At 39.7% G+C, this 22,484-nt stretch overlaps 1 protein-coding gene across 5 annotated transcripts in view; it reads left to right on the top strand.

Moving 5' to 3' along the window:
* LOC123983716 (girdin-like) overlaps positions 1-22,484 on the top strand; it is a 69,730-nt gene that overhangs the window by 8,978 nt on the left and 38,268 nt on the right. For all 5 annotated transcript variants that reach the window (XM_046070007.1, XM_046070012.1, XM_046070009.1 and 2 more), the window contains exons 3-4: positions 5,411-5,519; positions 20,689-20,758. In XM_046070007.1, coding sequence (XP_045925963.1) covers positions 5,411-5,519; positions 20,689-20,758 — 179 coding nt within the window. The remainder of the gene's footprint in view (positions 1-5,410; positions 5,520-20,688; positions 20,759-22,484) is intronic.

The following is a 22,484-nucleotide window of genomic DNA, read 5'->3' on the forward strand; positions in this document are numbered from 1 at the left end:
GAATGTGTGTGACTGGTGAATGCAGATGTAGTGTAAAAGCGCTTTGAGTGGTCGAAAAGACTAGAAAGGCGCTATACAAGTACGGAGCATTTACATTTACAATGGTCAGCTTTTCAATGGCCTGTTTATATACTACAGTTCCTGTTGTGGGAAAAGGGCAGGGGATGAGAAAATAGGATGCAGTCGTCCTGAGTATTGGGCTTGCATGACAAATATAATATATTGACATACCTGCAATACTAACAATAACGTTATGTTTTCTAATATCGTGGAATGCAAATGTAATTTGCATTTACAGCCCTAATTCAAAAGTAGATGCATGGTGCTGAAGGTATCGTGTCCTTCTTCACAAGTTTGAGATTAATTAAATTTTTACAAGTACTCGAAAGCTTTCAGCTCTTTCAAGCTTCCATTTGTAAAGGCAGTCAGTGTGTTGACATTCACTCCAGCCTAACAAGATTTGATTCTAACAAGATTGAGGCAGAATTCCAACCATTGCAACTGTCGTTTAAACAAAGTTGACTCTTAATTTGATTTACATAGCTATATTACTCATTCCTGTCTTGAATTACTCTTGCCATATATGCACCATTGCACTGGTTCTTGATTCTGTGCATGCAGCATTGAGGGCACAGTGTGATCTGTTTGGGGAATGGCATGGCAATATTTAAGGTAACGCAAAATCCTATAACTTCATTCAAAATGATGATTGATGTTTGTCTTAGTTCCTATTGGCCTATCGGCTAAAAGAAACCTTTACAAACAAATGTTTTTTTTAACAAGTTGCAGGTTCCCGTTTGTTTGTGGCTGACTACTCATGTTGGTGTCAGCCTGTTTCTATTTGTCATGTTACACAAATAGACCCACAAAATGATCCTGAACTGAGCTGTTAAACTTATCATGGCTGCTAATAAGGGCTCATCCCCCATATTCGTCTTACTGTAGCTGTTTGGCCTCCTGTTTGTGTGTGTTTCACACACAGAGGCAAAAACACACATTCCCCCCCCCCCCCGCTGTGTTTGGACAGTACAGCTCATAAGCTCTATGCCGAACACGTGGCCAAATGTAGCCTGCGTTTTCTCTTTGTGTGTGCGCATTTAGCCTACTTGAGCATGTGCCTGGCTGCCCATGCTGAGTGTAATGTAGCCTGTCATATATAGGTTAACACTACTCCCTCCCCACCCAGCCAATCAAAGCCAAGAGATGAGAGGAGAAAGCCCAGTGGCCCCAGGCTCTACATGAAACTGCAGTGCCTAGCGACAGCACCGACGGACCGGCTTATTGACTGGCCGTCTGGCTGGATCGCTCACTAGTTGTCTGCCTTGCTGGCTGTTTAGCTGGCTTTCTGCCTGTCTACCCCTAATCTATTTGTCTATTTAAAGTCTTAAGTTTACTGTATCAGCAGGAACAGGTTTGGAGGAAATAAGAGGGATTTTTGACCCCAGTTGTCGTTATAAGCCGCTGCATTAATTCGCCCGCTGATCCACAGGGGACGTCTGCCTCTCGCGTGCTTGTGTGTGGCATCGGGGACGGAGCCAAAGAAATGAGGGGTGGATTGTGTGGTGCCGTCATGGTCGTGTTGTTGTGGCTACCATGTTCTTGGCCGACTGATGCTGATGGAATGTGTGAATGGGTAACCCTTTCCTTGCTGTTTTTCTCTCTTTCAGTCTCTTTCTCTCACACACACCTCATTCACCTCGTCACCCTCCTCGCCCTGACAAGATTACAGCCTCCTCTGTGCTTTTCAATTAACGGGTTAAATAGACCCCCTACTGTGGACCTCTGGGGCCTGTGTGTGTGCGTTTGGAGGGGGGAGATAGGCAGATCACTTGACTGTTCATTAAGACCACTATTAAAAAGAACCCTGTGTCCTTCTGATTAGCGTGTGTGTGTGTGGCAGGGGGTGTATCAGGGTGGAGGCTGATCAAAAGACTAATTAACACATCCACACTGCAACCGGGTGATTTAAGGGACAGGAATTCTGCCCTTTTTCTTGGTGTAACATAAGTATTGTGCTTTATTAAAATACATATATATTTTTTTAAAGTTAAGCTGTAAACTCCAGGTGGTACATGAAAAGATACATTTCTGGCTGATGCTAGGTGACACTGTTTTTTTTTTTTTTTTTGTTTGTTTTTTTTTTGTGTGTTTGTTTTTTTCTCATCAACATGTAAATTTGAGTAAAGGGATAGTTTTATAACTTGGGCAGGAAACCGGTTCCTATGTTTTGGTTTTATGTGAAAAATATGTATGTTAATTGAGAAACAGGACAGCAGCATGGTCTGAATATCCTTGAGGTAGATAGAAAATCCTTCACCTTTGACCTCCCCTCTCGAACAGAACAAGATAGATAATATACATAAAAATATGTGCTGTCTTTGTGTTATGTCAGGATTCAGCTTTATTGAGCTGTTCTGCCTCACCAGACACAAGACATGGCTGTGCTATTATGAAGTGCAAGAGCACAGATGCATAAATGACGCATGCATGACTACACATGTGCTACACACTGCATGCATGCATACATTCACAAGCAGCCAGGACTCTCCTCCACCTGCTCGAGGCATGTTGACCCTCCATATATAGGTCATGTGATGTACATGCTTTGAAGTCTGAAGTGCATATCATGAAAAAGAGAGAGCTGCTCTTCAGCAGTGTTCATGTAAGGCTCTAAGAATCTTAAGTACATGAGTAGTGTTGTTTTCCCAGACAATCCCAAGGCAAATGCATCATAAATTAATTACAGGGATAGTTATTTTTCGTTGTTGTTGTGTTTTTTTTTTTTTAAGGGAGGGTGAGTAGGATTTTACTACTTTTCCCTCTTGGGCTCGATGCATGGTAGATGAAGGATAACACTGATTGTTAAAATGTGCTAAGTGTGCCACAACAATTTACATTACTAATTATTTTTTTTAATTTCTTAAAGAGGTGGTATTATTCTCATTTTCAGGTTCAAAATCTTAAGGGGTTGTAGCAGAACAGGTTTACATGGTTTAATTTTCAAAAAACACCATATTTTTGTCTTGCTACAGCTCCTCTTTTCATCTTGTGTGTTGAATGCTCCGTTTTAGCTATGGAGTGATACACCAGTGTTTCCCATACTTTCATTTATTTGTGGCGGCCCGCCACAATATCAACGCTGACCGCCACAGATTGATTTTAAAATTTTTTTTACTAGGCCTATTTAAAATCGTATTTGATTGCAGAGCGTCATAGCTCGTTCGCACAGCACATCCTCTCGCTCGTCCCTCTCTTTCTCACTCACCCGTCCCCCTCTCTCTCATGAACACAGCTGCACAAATTGTCCAACACAACGCTGTCAATGTCGGAGACCCACCTTAAAGTTATTAGCAAGCAGGTAAGAAGCCTAGCTAATAAGGAGAGCTAAGTTAATGTTAGAAAACCACTAGCACTTTGCAGACCTATTACATGCACAAAAAAGATATAAACTTAATAAAGGAGAAGGAAAAGGCCAAAAAGCATAATACCACCCCTTTTATTTGTAGGATCGTATCTCATACTAGGGCTGGATAAAATGGCCAAAAATGTTATCACGATAAAAAGTTTCATATCTTTCAATATCGATAATTATTACAATAAGTATCAAATCGTTATGTCTCAAGTTTTAAGGCTGGTTTTTGCTCCTGAGTGAAAGTTGTAGAAACCTGATGGTTAATTGTGTTTTAAACTCTTCTTTATGGTCAACACTTGATGCAAAACAGTGGATCACTTCACAAATCTGAGGTAGAACATTCAAAACAATTATGATAAAATCTTTGTCAACAAATATGCGTCATTAAAATTAAGTAAAAACTTTTTCAGTCCTTTTTTCCTCAACAAAAAGTCATAATTCAAGTCAATAAAATCAAAAATTTATTGAACATTTGTTATATTGTTATTGAAAAACGTATATTGTGATAAATATATTAATATTATTGTCCAGCCCTATCTCATACATGATGAAATTAATGAGATTAGGGGATCTGGGGTGCTAGACAACTAGATGTGGTGTTACTAAAGCACAGTAAGCCCTCTCTCCTGTGCTGCCAATGTTAAACAATCAACCGTGGAAGATAAAAGCCCAATTTCAACTGCAGAATAGGTTACGTTTAAAGTTCATCATTGAGACTGGATAAGAAGTAAGAAAAGGAGAGAGGTTTATTCAGAGCAATGACACAAAGGGGTTAAAGTAGAATATTTGGTGATTTAAGTAAGCAAACCAAATCCAACTGCCTTACATTGATTTTTGAAGCCAGCGACGTATGACTGCATGTCCACTCTTTTGAAGCATCCCTCTGCTACATGTTGAAACCGTATCAGCTTTTAGGTGTGTTCTGTGAAGGCTGGAGTCTATAATATCGGAATTTCCCTCAGGGATCAGTAGATATCACATTAAAGCCACAGGTCTTGCACAGTTTTAACTTAATTATATGCAAAACTGCAGTTTTAACAAGCTTTTAATCAATACTACACATGCTGTCAAAGGTAGCAGTTAAGAAGCCCTAACATGTTAACTTTACAGTTAAAACATGGGAAAGTAATTAGCTGGAAATGCATGGATTACTGTTTAGTACTCATAATGCCAGCCACATTATGAGTACTGCCAAGCATTCCAAAACACAGACACAGATGGCCAAGAAACTCAGTTATACCAATGATCTAGTCTGTAAATGTAGTTTAAAATCAGGTTTGAGATAAAATTAGGTTTTGTATATTTTAAGTTAATTTCCCTAACATATGCAAATAGTTGTTTGGATAGTTGTAGATTACAGCGGCTGGGGAGGTGGTACTGTGTGAAGTTGTGGAATGTCAATGAGGCTCACTGAAACATGTTGACACCCGTGATAACATCAGTCGTCATGCATGCCCTTTTTAAATGTCCCTTGAGCAACACACAAGCCTTCTGTTCTGCAAGCACTGAGAAGATGTTTCTCCTCTTTGAAAAGACATGGGAATCATGGCTATCATTCCTAAAATACAACTCTTGTTCAGGAATATATATCTGTGACAACGTAGCCTGAAAAATGCTTCACGATAATGTTGGAGTTGGAATTAACTTATTAATTTAATTTTGATTTGAAGGCTGGATACACTGTCTGAACAGTGGTGCCACCAGATTTAAGGAGCTGTGTTTTTTTTATTTGGGTCTGGGTCTCTGTTTTCTTTAACATGGTCATGGCACTTGAACAAGGGTCCATTGTCACTGTGCTCCGAATGTTTTAGCCAAACACACAGCCGCTACATCACATAGAGCAACATAATGTCAAACTGAAACACCGATGTTTCAAACAACCCAGTGGCATGCAGTGAGAAACATCCATTTTAAAATGTCTGTCTGCATCATCAACTGACATTTATCTTTTCTACAAACAGCAATTAAAGTGACTGTGTTGCCATTTTTTCCCAACAGAAATCCTAAGGCCACGGTGCAGAGAACCAACAAGAAAGTGAACAATGACCCCACACTGCGCATCCAGAACCTTTCTATTCTCACCAGGCAGATCAAAGCCTACTATCAGGTAAAATTTCTATCTGCTGAAAAAACTGCAAAGTCAGATATCCCTTGTTCCTCTTTTTGTTTGATCAAAAGTTATGGTTGTTTAAAAGTCTGTCTATGTAAATAAAGATTTACACCCTGTTTCCTTGTTCCCTTACGCCTGTGCTGGGGTGGCCTGCATTCAGACAGTGGTGGGTTTTACCTCTTATTGTGCTTTCAGACCTACCGCGAATTTTTGCACTTTCCTCGCGTGAGTACATTCGCTGCAAGTGTTCACACACAGCGCAAGAAGGTGATTTTAACGTGAATAAACACAACTTGCCATTACTACAGCTCTATGAACCCAAAGTAAACATTTTGTTGTGATTAAATAGCAACTACAATATGATGCAGTTTTGTTAAACATATGAATTCATGCTTTGTCAGGTCTGTCAGCAGGACAACAACTTCTAAAATGTTTGTTTTCTGTTTGGATCGATCAAGGCTATAATATGCTAACTTGATCACAGTAAAGTACAACAATAGCTGGAATAAAGTTACATACAGTTTTCTGAACTCACCAGGTAGTTCAACCTCCTCGCTTTCTTTTCTCCCAGCAATGTCCAGTTTTGTCCGGTTTTTATATAAATATGAAGTAGTGTCAAACGACGCTAACAACACTGGAACCGGATGTGTATGGAATCTAGCTGCTGAGAAGCTCGAGTGAAGATAAATCAAAGTTGTATTCCTAAAAAATAAAGTAAAAAGCTAATTTAATAAAAGCAGTTTACTCCGAGCTCCTCCCTCGAACAAACGGCGTAGTTGCAAGCTCCTCTAGCCCAAGTTTAGCAGCTCTTGATTTTTCAATCGCCCGCTCTGCCTGGCCCTCTCCACACAACGCTCTGAAACTGTCGGTGACGGATGGACAATCTCAACGTTGATAGGCTATCACAACAGAGTCATGAGAATTTTTTGCTTGAGTTGAAAATATTCAACTCACGCGAATTCCTTCGCGTCGCCGGCTCGGCCTCCTTGGCGACGCTTCGCACCGCCTGACAGGAAATCGCGGCTCTACGCGTCTTTGCATTGACTTTGTATGTAAACTCACCGCCCCGAACGTTCACTTCGCTTTTGGTCTGAAAGCACCATTAGGTTACATGAGCTCAGACAACACCGCTTGCATACAGACAGAAGTGTCCACACAGCACGTGTCACATAAAGACTTGGCAATATAAACAGAGATATATTTACAGATGTGTACAGTATGTGTGTGTGTGTGACTGCGTGTGATGTGGTAACATAATTCCCGTCAGATGTTGGAGAGGGCCCAGTAAGTATACAGAAGCATAAGGGATTTAAAACGCATGAAGTCACTGATCTGCCTTTCCCACTTACTTTGATGAATCCTTCAGTGCATTTACTTGAACTTTTTTTTAATCTCAAAAATGATCTTGTGCAGCATTTACCCCTTTATTTATGTATTTATTTTCTTTAGATGAAACCCATCCTGATAGATGGTGACACCAAAGCTACAGAAAGCAGCTCATGGTATTATCTTAATGCCAACTAGACAGACATAGAAGCTTTAATCAGAGAGGTGTGAAGGTGACAGAAGCACAGCAAGTCACATGTAGTGTGTCTTATCTCATGTTCAGTCTGTGTTTACAGCTTTGCTGCTCATAAGTCCCTGAAACATCTCGGTTAACATTCTCACCACAGTTAATCATTACTTCAACCAAAAGGAAAAAAATATATTTATTTATTTATTTATATGTGTATATCTATATTGAGACTTGCTGTTAATCTAATGGGCTGCAGGGGAAGTGCAGGAGGAAGTGTGGAGGAGTAAAAGATAACGGAAAGACAGGCTCCTTGATAACCAGATATCAGTAAGTGAGCCCCACACTTCTCACACGCAACAAGGCATATTTGGTTATCAGATCACAAGTAGAAAGCTATAAATGCTGGTGAGAATGATGCCTTTATATGAGATTAGTCAAGAAAATATTGTGCTCATACAGTATATTCGAATGCATCCTGGACCATCTCTCGACCACTTGGTCAACTTTGCAGTATGCTCATGTAGCATGCTGCATGGTTGATTCGCCTGTGTCAAACAACTTACAATGGTTTGAAGTCTATAGCCGAGGCTAGATGCTAAATCGACGATGTCATCCTAATCTATAATCCATCTCACTCTGTGTGAGTGTAATGTGTATTGTATTTTTTTTCTGCTTAGAAGTGCACACAATTTCTCACCTTCTATCAAATGTGAGAGGTGGCTGTGATAGCTGGTGTCAACTTTAATCATTTTCAACTAGATCTAAACACATTGAATATCTTTATCCTGAAATGTTTAACAGATCCCTGCAAATCCTTGGAAAATGGCTAAACCTAAGCCTGGCTGGGCTTGCTAGCACATGGTCCTAGTTTCTCTGCATTGTGTAAATTTATGTAATCTCTTAGGCAGTGCTTTATCGTGACACCATCATACCATATAATGTCACATCCTTATTGTTCGGTCATTTAAAATGTTAGGTGTCAACATTAACAATATGTGTTAGTTTCTGCTGCTGGTATTCCCAACCAAATGTCAAGTTGCTTTTGCTGTGTACTTTTTCTTTGTTTCCAGTCTGCTGCTGCCATATAATAGTATTGCTTAAAGGCACAGTATCAGTTCTTAACTGCATGTAACCTGTTATGCCAATTGTGAAACCCGTGAGCTTAGCGAATTGAAACAGTCCAGAGAGAATATGATTCATTACACTGCTGCAACAGTGTCTCAACTGTGTTATAAACAGGAATTGAGCATGACCCAGCATGCTGTTGCGACAGTGCGGTTAGTTTAGGAATGTTATCATGGCCAAGCAGCCACACAGACACAGATTTCCCACACTGCAGACCTAGGACTGTGACCTCAGGGGCTGTGACTGTGCAAGGGCTGTTCAAAGGCACTTACTTATCATGTAATTTGGTGTTAAGTATTTTAAGGCTTAGTTTTTGCTGGATCTAATAACATTTTCTCTGTAACTTTATAGTGCTGGTATAAGCTCATGTATTTTTATTGTATATAAATCAGCTGTTTTTGTTTCTGAAGTTCCATCTCAATTTTTGCTCCCCGAAGTCAAGTGAACAGTGCCACTAATTGGCTAATTGCTTTGTTAGATCTGGTTTGCCTTGGTTCTAAACATCCTGTTAATCATTCCCAGTTCATCTTATTTAAACAATCAGCCTATTGTGTAGACTTTGACGCTATAAGCCTACAAAAGCTCCACTAGGCCTCCACAAATGGTTAGCAGAATTATCTGTCTCAGAGTCAGTGGTGGGGGTCAGTGGCTGCTGGGGTTAAGTAGTCGGTGAGCCGGCAGATGATGGGAAGGGTTAAGGACATTAACTGGGGGCATCTGGGTGATTCGGTTAGCGAAAACACATACCCTGCGTCTTTACCATCTTGGATCCAGCATGGTTATGCAGTATTACCCCCGTTTATTAAGAAAATATGAAATGGTCTTTTTTTGGCATTGACAGGAGATATATCTTGTAAACTTTGTAAAAACATTGCAAAATCTAGTCCATCTGCAGTATTTCCTGTTACTTTGAGTTGCATTTTCAGTCCTTTTTACTTCTGCTCAGCAGGTTTCAGAAAGTATAAAAAATGTACTGAATCTTTTTCTTAAAGATAAGTCAGCTTTAGTCTGTACATTTTTAATAAATGGCAAATGCAATGCTGTCCACTTTTATCAGTTTCTTGGGCTATTAACTGAAAGCAGTGACAGAAAATTTGGTAAATACGATGTGAGTTTTGGAGATCTAAACTGCAGTATTTGTTTTGCAGGCATTTAACACATACTATTGGGTTGTCATTTTAGCTCTGGGAGTTTCGTTAATCTTCTTTTTGTCCCTGCATCGCTCTGTTGACCTCCTGGTCAAACTATTGTTCTGCAGGCTGTCCCTTACAGAGACCACCTACAAATTAAAAACACCCATGGTCCACTGCTGGTCCTTTCTGTGTGTCCGTCTTCCCCCTTGATGGCCTTTTTAATGATGTAAACAGCCACTAAGAGTCACTCAAAGCCCCTTTTTACCAAAGTGGCTCTGGTTCTTGCACTGGTTCTGTTCAAGAAGAACCTAGGTGCTTTGGTGCTCTATAGCAAACCAGCCTGCGTTTAGTTTTGAGTAGAACCATTGTAATCAAGGATGCATCATCAATGGAGGGCATTGCACAACAACCTGAAAAATATGACACGCCCACTTCGGGTTCGCACTTAAGGTCAGGGGAAACCTGCAGTTTATGGTTCCAGCTTGGAGCTAACTTTTGTGTTCCGAACAAACTTATTTTTGGTCGAAATGCTCTCAACGGTTCAATTTGTATAAAATGTCGATCAACGTTCTCCAAAACCCAAAGATGACATCCTGAACTATCTTGTTTTGTCCACAACCCAAAGATATTCAATTTACTGTCATAGAGAAGTAAAGAAACCAGAAAATATTTGCATTATTTTCTTTAAAAAAACACCCAAGTAAAATAAGTATAAAAGAATAACTACATGCCTTACATTGTTCACCTAAAATGGACTTCCTAAACAGCCTCTGCTCTGTCATTGTTTCAATGGAGATGTGCTGAAGCACAGATTCAAAACGGCATAAAATGTGTCAATGTCCAAACACTTACCTATGGATCACAGTGTTCCTACTCACACAGTTTCTTGTCTAAAAGTCAAAAGGAACTGGTTCTTATTGAGGCAGTGAAGAGGAAAACTGGCTTTGATAAATGGTTAAGTGGTAGTCTCCTTTTCCTGTGGTTGTTATGTCGCTTACTGGTTTCAGATTTCCAGAGCCGTATGGGTGAAAACAAAACCATTCAAGTCATAATATAATGGTCTTAGCGGGTTTTGAATGTACTGTACTACTCTTGGAGTGAGTGGAAGCCTTGCATGGTTGGTTGCTTCCTGTGATTAAATAAATTGATATTACTTAAGACTCTTAATAAAATTTTCCTAGTAATCTTATATCAGAATTGGCTAGGAACCACTCTCTAAGTATATTACTGTATTTCAACAGAGCAAATGGTCAGTATGTGTTTTTTTTATAGGTGGAAAAACCTAAAAGTAATGCAAAAACATGAACTGAAGTCATTCACAAACTGTAGACGTCTAACTGAAGGAACAGCAGTTATGCTTTTTATAAACCCGTGCACTGGTGTCCATAGATATGTTGTCTCTATAAAAGCTCTATATTTCATTCAGAGTGTCTCTGAGGGAGGAGGAGACTCTATTGAATTGAAGCTTTTGCTGACTCGCCAAAGGATCTTCCGGTGTCAAGAGATGACCAATTCATTAACCTTTTTGAACCATCAGAGGCAAGCAGTTGATGACCTTCCTCCCTCCCCCATCCATTGCCTTCCCTATATCTCCATTCCTTTTCCACTCCTCCTCCCTGCACATTCACTTCTGTACAAGACGTAATCCTAGAAATGTGTGGAGATTGACTTTGTGCAGAAGTTGTGAAATGTGAATTGGTGCAGGACAATAATTTTAATAATAATCGTTTTCAACTCATTGCCATATCTCTCTTGTGCGGAGCGTGTGTGTGTGTGTGTGTGTGTGTGTGTGTGTATAGTCTGTGATTCAAGTTATTGCTCTGGTATAGTAGATGGTGTAGGAGGGAGGTCAATGTCTAGACAGGCTTCAGACTTTGATTTCAGAATCTGGTGAACAAATCAAGGCTGAACAGCTGTAAGCGTGTATGTGCTTGTCTACATGAATGTACTGTGCAGTTTTTAATGTTACATAAAGGCAGACATGACGATTACTGTAACCAATTCCCTAACCGTTAGTGAGCATACATTTTAATGCTAGCAATTATCACATTTCTTTTTCCTGAGTGGGATATTTACTTTTCCTGTTATTTGGTCATTTCTGGACAGCGGAGTCCACTGAAGGTTTCTTTTCTCTGGCGGTCAGTCCAAATATATCCTGAGCCTCCTTTTAATTTAGTGGCCTTGGTTTGGCATTCTTAAGTAGGGTGTAATATAGAGCTTCAACCAGATGAACTAAATTCTTTGTGCTTTTACTTGCTAAGTGAATCCCTTTCTTTTTTGTTTATAAAAATCAGGCTCAGAGAGCATCTGGTGCCATTCACTGTCAAAATTACTCATTCAAACTGGTGAGGGGGGTGATAACCTTTTTCTTTTTTCCAACGACAGAAATGGGTACTTTTTTTATTTGTTAAACAAGTTGTTTTATAAAAATCTGTAAGCTCCCGTGGATTTCATATAATTGATTTGTTATATTGCAGGCTGATGTGCAGTGCAATGCATTTAAAACTACCATTTCTGTGTGCTGGGGGGAAAAAAAAGCTTAAGACCTTACTTTTGGAAATAAGGGCAGTTCTGTCCTCTCTTTGCCACTGCTTTGGTTTGGGGTGCGGCGTAAAGGCTGCAAGCTCTGTTTGGACTATTTAAAGGGTAACAGAGGCCACCATTCATGTTGAGTGGGCCTGGCCCCAAAGCTTTGCAAGGTTTTTTGGCATGGCTTTGAGAATAGGTAATGCAGGAAAGGTTATCAGGCTTTCTTTAGGTGTTTTTATTTATCATCTATAGGCTAAGTTGAGACCAGCTTTTACAGTCCTTTCTGCACATTTGTGGTGTTTTTCTCCCCCATTTTGGTCTATGCATTCAATACCTGGACTTGAAATCCAGATTTCAAATGTTTGTCAGTTGAAACACTGTCATTATATATGTCCTCCCTGCTGGCATTAAACCTGAAAAAGCCTTTAACCTTTGAGATGGCAAGGCTCTCCCATGCCTTTTTTGCCAGGCTGAAAGGACACACTTTGTTTTTTTTTCACCTGCTACTTGAAATATTCTGAATTATTATGTATTGTACAAATGTTTCTGCTGATGTTCTAAAGCATTATATTAAGATAAGAGTAATTCAGATATTCAGCTTACTCAACTGATACTTGTTTTGGGACACGAGGCTGGCATTTTGTTGACCTAAAGCCTCAGATACACTCTCCTTGCCTCACTCACATGTACACATAATCTACTGCAACATATTGCAGCAATGGATGGCTGTTGTTGACTTCATCAAAAATGGAGAAAAGAATTTTCCAACCTTGTTGTTGCAGCTTTTGCCTCAAGCCTGCGGTTATTTTTATTGCCCTCAACTAGAACCCGTTCAAAATATACAAATATTTTTTCTATAGATCTTTGTTTTAGGAGTCTGGAATTCCCCTTTGACTTCTTGTCTTGCTGCTCCTTTCAGCATCAGTCACGAGGAAATCAGTTCAGTAGGGCATGTGCCTGTAGCTGCGGGCTAAATGTGTGTTGTCATGCAGACTCACATGCTGCACAGTCATCTGAATATCCTGTTGATGATGTTGAAGCAGCTAGCTAACTAGCTAGCTAGGTTTTTAAACAATTGCAGAGGCAACAGCACTCCTAAATCTCTTGATTGAGTTGAGTGAGGGAATTTAATTCAGTTCAGATGTGATTTAGAAATGGATATGTCTGGCTCAAGCCATAAAATAAACAATATGCTCCTACTTATTTATTTTTTGTTCTGTTCCTAAAACTATTACAGTGCTTTGTTTTGAATCGCTGTATGCTATGTTTGGCAGCAAAATAAGAACAATTACAGAATCACTTAAAAATGACTACTACTAGACGTCATGATGAATGTCCCTAATCAAATACCTGACTATATTAAGGACTATCATTTAACCGTATCTTTAGCCATATCCTTAATTATGCAGTGCCGCTAATGGTTAATATCTGTATTTAAACAAGCAAGATTAATTCAGCTAGATGAAAAGCATTAATACATCCCACTGATGGGGTGGTTTTTGGTTTTTTTCCTCCAATAAATGGACTTTTGTGCTTTCTCTCATTGGTATGATTCATTCTGAATATAATCATACATTGTACTTTTTCTGATCACAAACCACAAGGTGAAGCATTCTAGTCCGCTGGCTTTCTTGTTAGCCGCTTACTTTAAACACTCACTTATTCCGAGACATATTTGTACACAGATATCCTCAGTGTGTTTAGAGCTTTCAAGACCTTCATGTTCAGTAGCGTTCCTGCTTACACCCAGACCCACTCACCAATCGCATCATATAATCACAGTCTCGAGTGGGAACTGAACATTGGCTTACCAAAATAAGTGTGTCCCGATGTGTGCATACATTTTTGCAAGAACTTACTTTGTGTGTTTCTGCGTGTGCCTAGTGGGATAGAGTACATGTGAAGGGGAATTTGTGGCAGTTCTGATGTTGAGTAGGTTCCCAAATGCTAAAAGGGTGCTATATTTAGAGTCAGTGTTTCAAGGGGAAGCCAGAAACTGGGTGGTTCTTCTTGTTTTCCATCACTGCAGTAGAGCATGTGGGTTGTGTCTGCAGTGTGGTTAAAAAATCAATAAAATATAGTCTTAAAAATTCAAAACTTAGCTTTTAAAGGTGATTATACTGTATTTGTCACTCCTCCATTTGAAAGAACACAAGGCGCAGTGATTTCTTTTTTTTATTGTAACATACACAAACATCCAAGTAAACACATTAAGTAAACCATCATTGCAAAACGCAATTATCATAGCAGCTCACCATGTTTAGTGCTAAAAAGCTACTTAGCAAATTAAACTTAAAACAGGAGATTAGAGTTAAAAAAACAATCCAACTTCATTTGAATTATGCCTTAAAGAGGGCAGTAATTACACTGACTTAAAGTGCATAGAATGACACGTGAACTTTTCCAGACAGTGTGAAGTCAAGCCCTGGGGTGATTGGGTAGGGGTGTAAGGGTCAGGCTTCCCCACCCCACCTGCCTCCACATTTTGAGACGAGCAGCAGGATCCGTCCGTCCGCTCGTTCGGCCTCAGGGCTCTGTTGTAAGAAGCACTCTAGCTGATATATAACAGTGGAGAACAAAAGAAACACGGTGTTAATGGCCCGTCCTCTCCTCCTCCTCGTGTAAGAGATGATCTGTCCATCTGGCCTGACAGTAGACCCTGATTGCTGTTCTTTTCACTGGTTTACTGTTGAGCCAAGAGCAACTGTTGAGGGTTTTTTTTTGTCAGGTCCAATCTAATTAATTAAGTAGTTCAACAAGCAGGTTGGCTTTATTGCACTTATTTTATGAAATTTGCACATAACCAGTACTTATGTGATGATTTAGTAGAATAGCTTGCACAAGGGCATTCTTAATTCTCCATAATTTGTTCTTTAACTTAAAAGCTCGAGGAAATGATAAGTAAAAAGGTGAATGGCCAAATTAGTATTCCACTATGAAATTGAACAAGAACTTTCTAAGTCAAGGAGACTTAACATTGTCATGAAGGCCATTCTTTTTTTTATTTTTTATCTTTGCACAAATGATTAGAGACCTTAGATTTAAAGAAATCCAAAATGGTCTAGCTTTATTAACATTTTGAGTTATCCTTATTATTTAAACCCTAATGTTGCTGCTTGTAGCCAGCTTGCATCTGTATTCAATCACTCAGGAACTAGCATTTTTCACAGGAAAACAACAATGATCTCATGAGTCTGAATGAGAAAAATGGTGTGCCTTCAAGTCATCCATCCAATAAGCTACTGGAGAAATGTGTTGCTCCTTGAACTGCAGTGCGCCAACCCCTTTTGTGTGTTCTTATGGGTCTATTACAGTGCTGAACAGCAGGAGAAGCTTTCATTGCATTGATTCAGTTCAAGGGGATGTATTGAGGTGTGTGTGTGTGTGTGTGTGTGTGTGTGTTTTAGATGTGAGAAAAAGAGGAAACATGCTCCTTCTCATTGTTGTTGGTAATAACCTTTTCAAGTTCATAATCTCTGCAGTTTTTCAATAGGAGAGAAGTCCGCAGTGCCATACCCAGGAGGGTATGGGGGGGGGGTGCGCGCGTACGTGTACTGTACTATGTGTGTCAGACTCGCTTGCATGGGGAAAATAAACCCATCTCCTCGTTTCTATGGTAACACTCCATGTCTGCAGAATGGCTGTGACTAAGGCTTTCAGGGTTCAGGCAACACTTGTACGCACGCACACACACAGTGTAGCAGTACAATTAGTCCGCTGTTAAAGCTGTGTAGCTATAGCGGAACTTGTGTCTGGGTGGATAGATGGGGAGAAGTTGTCGGGAGGTGTGTGTGCAGCTTTCTAACCTTTCCACTGACACAACTGTAACACAAACGGACACACGTATATGCTTCCCTACTGTAGGAGCACACGCACTATTTAGCTTAGCACGGCCATTGCCATGTATTACATTTGCAGCTGTGAGCGTTAGGTTTGAATTGAGGATGCAAGAGATTAACTTTCCAGAAGAAATGTTTGAAAAGCACACATAAGTAAAGGCACAAGCCTTATACCGCGTTTCTTTGCACACTGTATGCATACAGACAAAATATATTGAATGAGTAAATTCCATTGTGCTTGACAAGCTCCCCTTTAACCAATGCCTCATTCTATCAATCTGTCTAAATGTCTCTGTGGGATGGAAGAGGAGCCGGTGTTGAGGAGCTGTGAATCTGCTGGAATCAATAATACAGAAATATAGTGTCAGGAAAGGGGGATGGGGGGAGATGTTTGAGAAGAGGAGGGAAAGAGGAGGAGGCAGCTCAGCCCTGCGTGCCTGGAGTGAGAAGTGATGGAATCAAAGCTGCATCTCAGTTCCTCTCAGTCTTCTCTTTCCTCCTTTGTCTTTTTTCCATCCATCCGTCCACTCTTCCATTTTCTCCCTCATCACTCACTCCCTCTCTGTGTGAATATTGTCTTTTTTGAAGATTTAAATGGCTGACTATTTCCCATTCCCCATGTGTGAATTGCATATGATCAGATAGTGAAATTGGAGAGTGACAAAGTGACTGAGCCAAGGACACTTCTGCTGTCACAGCTTCAGTGAGGCAGAGAAAGCTTTCCATTTGAAGTGTGTGTGTGTGTGTGTGTGTGTGTGTGTGTGCGTACATGCATGCCTCTCGCTGTTTGTAGCACATCGCCATGACATGATCAGTGTGGTGGCTAGTCCTCCTCCCGCAGTGTCCATCATGTTTAATGTATGAAAGCTCCACCAGCTAATCCAAGAGGCATATTGGTCTACTATAGTTTAGGTTGATTAGCCTACAGCTTAATCCTCAAAGCATGTTATTACCCACATCTTTCAAAAATACAGCCCTTTATGTACACGATCTGACTAGCAGCATACTATATAATTCTATGTTTGTAGTGTACAATCAATCCATTTCATCAACATGGTGGTTGGTCTTATTGGTGACCTATTTGTTTTAGCTATTTCCTTTTATCTCCAATACCTTAAGCAGTTGGAACCCTGTAGTTTGAAACTAGTGAGTTAATTTCCCTCTCCATTTGGCATAATATGAAAAGGAAAAAGCGGTGACCGTGCTGTGCAGTGCAACACACAGTGGTGTTAGCGCGATGACCATGATCAAGCATCTAGTCTGCATTAGTTCTGTAGTGTTACAGTCTGTCTTCTGTCAACAAATAAGAGGAAAGGCATCATAAGCTCATATTGTCCAATTTATTTTCCTGAAAGCTCAGAGCTAACACCTGGGCAGATCAGAAAAGCACAGACTAACAAGAACAGGTCAATGGACCCTTGAGAAGGCAAGGAAATCTGGTGCTGAATAGACAGTGTTGCACTAAGCCGCTCATTCTGCACAGTACAGATAATTCCTCATTTCTCTTTAACTGAAAAGAGGGGAAATCAGTTTAAATTAAGCATTTGTGGTTGGAACAAGAGTACCACATGTTTGTGTAACAAGCGACACCTACACTGAAGCGAAGCCTTTACTATATTTTTTGCCCTGCACTTGTGTTCAGTACAAGATACATATTAGACTCCCTTGCAGTGTGAACCGGTAGTGTTGTGTGTTTTTTAAATTTAAAGTGAGTTGTCATTACATTATGCTTGGGTGGTATGAAAAGAGTCTGACAGGGGGGAAAAAAGCACAGCCTGAAATGTCGTGCTTGCGCAGCACATGCTGCCATTCAAGGGGACAGGTGTGAGCGTGTGTTGATGGGAAGCAGTGGTCAGAAGTGGGACAGTTGGTTGTGAAGAAGGGGGTGTGTGTGTGTGTGTGTGTGTGTGTGTGTTTTTGCCAAACTAAAAGTACAGGAGTTCTCTTCGCGGTGGTGACTCATCATTTTCTACAAAGTTAAAAGCACAATTAGCAGTTTGCAATATATGTGAAAACAAAGCTCTTCTGTTTGTCATGGCAACACACATACAACAAATGTGACTTGGAAGAATTAACAAGTCAGCTTTTCCCTGAGCCAGTTCCTAGGCTTAGAGGTTTGTATCATAAAAGGAATCTGTTTCTCTGAAATTGATTAAGGACACCAACTTGGGGGATGTCCGATAACTTCAGATATCAGGGTAACTGTAGGATCTGTAGTTTTTTGCTGCAGATTTTGGTTTCTTTGCCCTTTTTAGTCTTTGCTGATTCTGCCCAAAGTCTGAGCTGTCATGAGTTGGACATGGTGGATTGGCTGTCAGGCACACCAAATGCTTCTCTGTGAGACACCAACTGCAGCTGTCTGAGCTACACTGATTATTCTGTCTGACGCTTGTTGAGTCAATCTGTCTCAGTCTGACTGGAGCTGCCTGATATTAGTCATCATCAGTATCAGGGTCACATAATAATAATAATAATAATAATAATAATAATAATAATAATAATAATAATAATAATAATAATAATAATAATGATGATAATAATAATTTGTTATATGATAAATCAGTGTTTTTGCTACCACCATATTTGCAAATGTCTATGCATTTATTTATTCATAATTAACATTTGGTTGGTATTTCCATAGCTTTACTCACAGAACAGATAACTTTATTATTAAGACCAGTATAATCTACTCTGAATAAAATATCTTAATTACATATCTGAATAAGTCAGAGTCTCATTGTCTGGCTTTTTCTTGCCAAGGTTAGACTCCTAACACACCACAGACAGAGAGAGCACCCGGGGTCAGTGCTCTTATCACCACTGACAGATAAACCATGGCAACCATGCTCCCAACCTAATAACTGTGGCTTCCCATCAGTGCGACCTAAACTTTGACCTTCACCTCAGGGCATAGCATCTCTGAATGTTTGTGTGTGTATATATGGGGGTTAAAGACCCACCATCATCAACACAGGGGTGGACAAACTAATAAAAACATTTCACAATACAGCATGATACATAATGTCTAGTTTCAGCTCCTTGTTTGTCAGTCTGTGCTACTATCAGCTTGAAACCAGATGTGAGTGATGCACTGGAAATCTACCCCCCCTCCATTCTCCACATCTTCCTCTGTAAACCAATGGTTTTTCTGTCTCTGCATAAAATCAAACTGACAACAAAGGTCTGGACAACCTCAGCCTCTGCTGGAAGCTCTGATAAGGAGGATATAGCTGAAGTTGTGTTTGTAACTGTACTGAATAAATTTCCCTTGACATGGGGAAACAATGACACGTGTGGGTTCTTCAAACAACAAGCACATTGTGTTCAAACACAGGTATAATGGGAGAAAAGAGGAACCAAATCATGGTGTTGAAGAAAACCTTGGAAGAGAATTGCACCTTAGGAGTTTAAAAATGTTTCCTAACATTTGCATTGACGTAAATATGGTCATTTATTGACCATACGGTTTTAATTATCGTGTTGGGGCATGTCAGTCTACTTTTATAGATTAGTGACAAAGATGGGATGTTACTTCAATGATGCATAAAGAATATCCTAGTAAGTACGATGTCTTCTGACTTGGTATGTTAGCTCTCGGTCAACTTACTTAGTTGCTTATTTTGAGAATGCTTGGAAGCAGCACAGTTTTGGCCTCATTTTTAACCAGTCAAAACCTCCAAATGATGTCAGATTTCCTGCCCCTCTTTACCTCCATGATGAGGTAATGCAATGTGTATAGGGCAGATGGTTATGGCAGCTTCTACAAATCCCCTTACTTATATAAGCTTTTTAGTCATGACATCAGCAGGAACCTGCATAGATAAGTTGAACCATCGGGTCAGCTGAGTTCAAACTGCTCTCTGCCATCAGGTAGACATGAAATATTGAAGTTAGCTGACCTGCAGTCTTTACTGCATTAAAAAAAACAGCTTTTCTTTTCAAAGCAACTCTGGTTTGCTTTGGTTTATACTGCTCTAAAGGTTAGGATTATAAAAATATTTTGGCAGGCTGTTGCGTTATAGCCTCCATGTATGATTTATTATGCATCACCTTACCAAATGGCTATTCTGGTTGTTTTTAAGTGAATACACTGCCTCATGTTACCTACTGAAAGGTTTAGACAAGGTAAGTATGTAAAGACATGAGTGTAAGTAATTTGTTGTTGCAAGTAGCTTGTTTGTGCCCTATTGCAGTGCCCATAATTTGATTTGACAAACCAAAACATCACCACTAATAACTAATGTTCTGCCCATCCATACCCGCTGTGTGTCTGTAAATATATGTGTGTGTCTGCATTAATGTTGTAAGTTGCAGCTCTTGGTTTCATTTTGGTTTTTGTGATTGACATGTGAATGTAGTTTGCCTTGCAGCAAAACCCACACCAGCAATTTAACCACATGAATACTTCTTTCACTTGCATCACCACACTCACACACACAAACAAACACACACACACAGGATGATATCACCTTTGCACAGGAGACCCCTGCTCTTGTCCACTGTAAGCGATTGATACTGTTAATTTTACTGCCCCCTTGGCTGTCTTGATGGTCTACAACTCGCCCACGCTGTAACACTGTTACAAAAGTGTGCCTTAGGCCTGCCATTCACTATAACCATTTTGACTGAATATGATATTACAGTCAGAGCCTTTCACACTGTCAAAGCCCTGAGGATTGTCGTTAGTGTTCTTACTCTAATGCTGAAAGCTGTCTCAAATGTGCACTGGAACCCTCTGCTTTCTCAGCTAAAGTATGTGCTAAAAATCTTATCATAGTAAGCTCATGTTATGTCCAACACTAATGCTATTACAATTATGTCAATAGTCAAATGTAAACTATACCTTTTTACATGTTTAAATCTTCCATTTAATGTTGATCAAGCCCACTCCTAATGACAAAGTCCAACACTCAAAAACTGCTTTTGAATAATTAAGTTATTTGGGCTTAGTTTTGTATCTCTTCATTTTTGTATGCCTAATTCATTTTAAAAACTAAATTTCTTTTAATTTCTTTGTGTAACAGGAGACTCTCCAACAGCTGGTGATGATGCCTTTGCCAAACGTGCTGGTACTGGGCCGGAACCCTCTGTCTGGTAAGTGTCAATGTACTAAACAGACTACCACAGTATTATACAGACTAATACTTAAACAAAACCACAAAATAATCCATACCTGCTCCAAGATCTACCTCTTGAATCACATGGGCAGCAAGCATGTGCACAGTTCACAAGCAGGAAACATTCAGTGTTGAAGTCCTTTTGTCACTTCATCATGATGATGAGGATGATAATGTGCTGTCGATTTGACCGGCATTTCTAACCCACGGCAATACAAATTTGACATGATTGCAGAATAAAAGGGGACTTGATAAAATACAGCGAAACATTCTGATTTTATTGTTGAGGTGATGGGAAATAGATTAATGGATTGGTTTCAAGGACGGAATCCAAATTTTGGTCACATTGATCTAGCCTATAAAGAACAAAGACAAATGGAACCGTTTAAAGCTATTAATGATGCTAAAATGGTCTGGGACCTACATTCTAAGCCAAAACAATGTTGAGTGCTTAATAGTGTCACTATGTCCTTTACAAGAACAGTTAAAAGTAAACCTTAACGTAAAATACCCCTGCCAAGGTATAATGAAGATCTAAGAAGATAGAAATCTACATATTTGGTTTGCCTTCATTTATCTATTACCTGAAGTGTCAAAATTACTTAACCATTTTTCAACAAAACTTTGATCTTCTGTACCCAGCCATGCTATTTGATATGTCTGAGGCAACCTTAAGGCAGCAGTAGTCGAGTGTCGCATTTTGGGAAAATATTTTTGAGCAGTTTAACCTCTGCAGCCCCAAGCGAAACTTGATATTTCTGTGTGACCTTGATGAAGCCACTGAGGAGAGAAGATAACTAGTAGCAGTGTGGAAATAAAAGGTTTTTATGGATTAAAGTAAAACTGTATAATTATTATTGGCAAAATATCTCCCACTGCAGAACGTTAGCTAAACCACTACAAGCTCATTTGATTGGTTGTTTTACTTTTGGAAAGGAGTGCCCACACAAAGACTCTTAGCTTTTGTGAACATCTCTGCAAATACAGTCATGAGTTCTTCAAGGTGAATTGTTTCCAGGCTCAGCTTGCAGAGCTTGTTGAAGGAAGTCTGTAACTTTTTTTAAGCAGATGAAATGGCTTCTAAATCCCTGTCCTCCCTCAGCAGCCTTTTATCACACTTTCACCACAGCCATTGCTGTTATATTTGGCTTTTCATCGCTTTTCACTGGTCACAGTTACTGCTTTAATTTTCGTACGCACCCAGAGAGCATGCAGGGTAAATAAACGAACAACAGGAGGCTGCACTGAGTACACACATTGGAGTGCGCTGTTGTGTTTGACTTGGTTGTTAATTTACCTTAGTGATGTGAAAGTGTCATGCCAAAGTAACAGTAAAAAGAAGTTTTCATTATTTAAGACGAAAACCAAACTGTCGACACGATCCTTTAGTAAATAGGTTATTGCAGTATAAAAGTATTTTAATGGGTTATTCTAAATATTTGTAAAATTACTGGTGATATCAATCATCTGCAGCGTACATCATAACTCTTAAACCGCTTTAATTTGGCATTTTAGTCATGCCTTTTAGTGCTGCTTCCCATAATAACCCAGTCTAGTCATTGTGAAACCAAGAGGGTTTCTCTCCCAAACTCCCCAGATTGTGTCTACTGCTTGAATATTTCACAGCAGTACATTTCTGATGATCTACTGCGTGTACAGCACCTTGTACTACTGCTCTACAGCCTTGTATAACGACCTTCCAC

This window comes from Micropterus dolomieu, linkage group LG15 (assembly GCF_021292245.1).
Source record: "Micropterus dolomieu isolate WLL.071019.BEF.003 ecotype Adirondacks linkage group LG15, ASM2129224v1, whole genome shotgun sequence".
NCBI classification, from domain to species: domain Eukaryota; kingdom Metazoa; phylum Chordata; class Actinopteri; order Centrarchiformes; family Centrarchidae; genus Micropterus; species Micropterus dolomieu.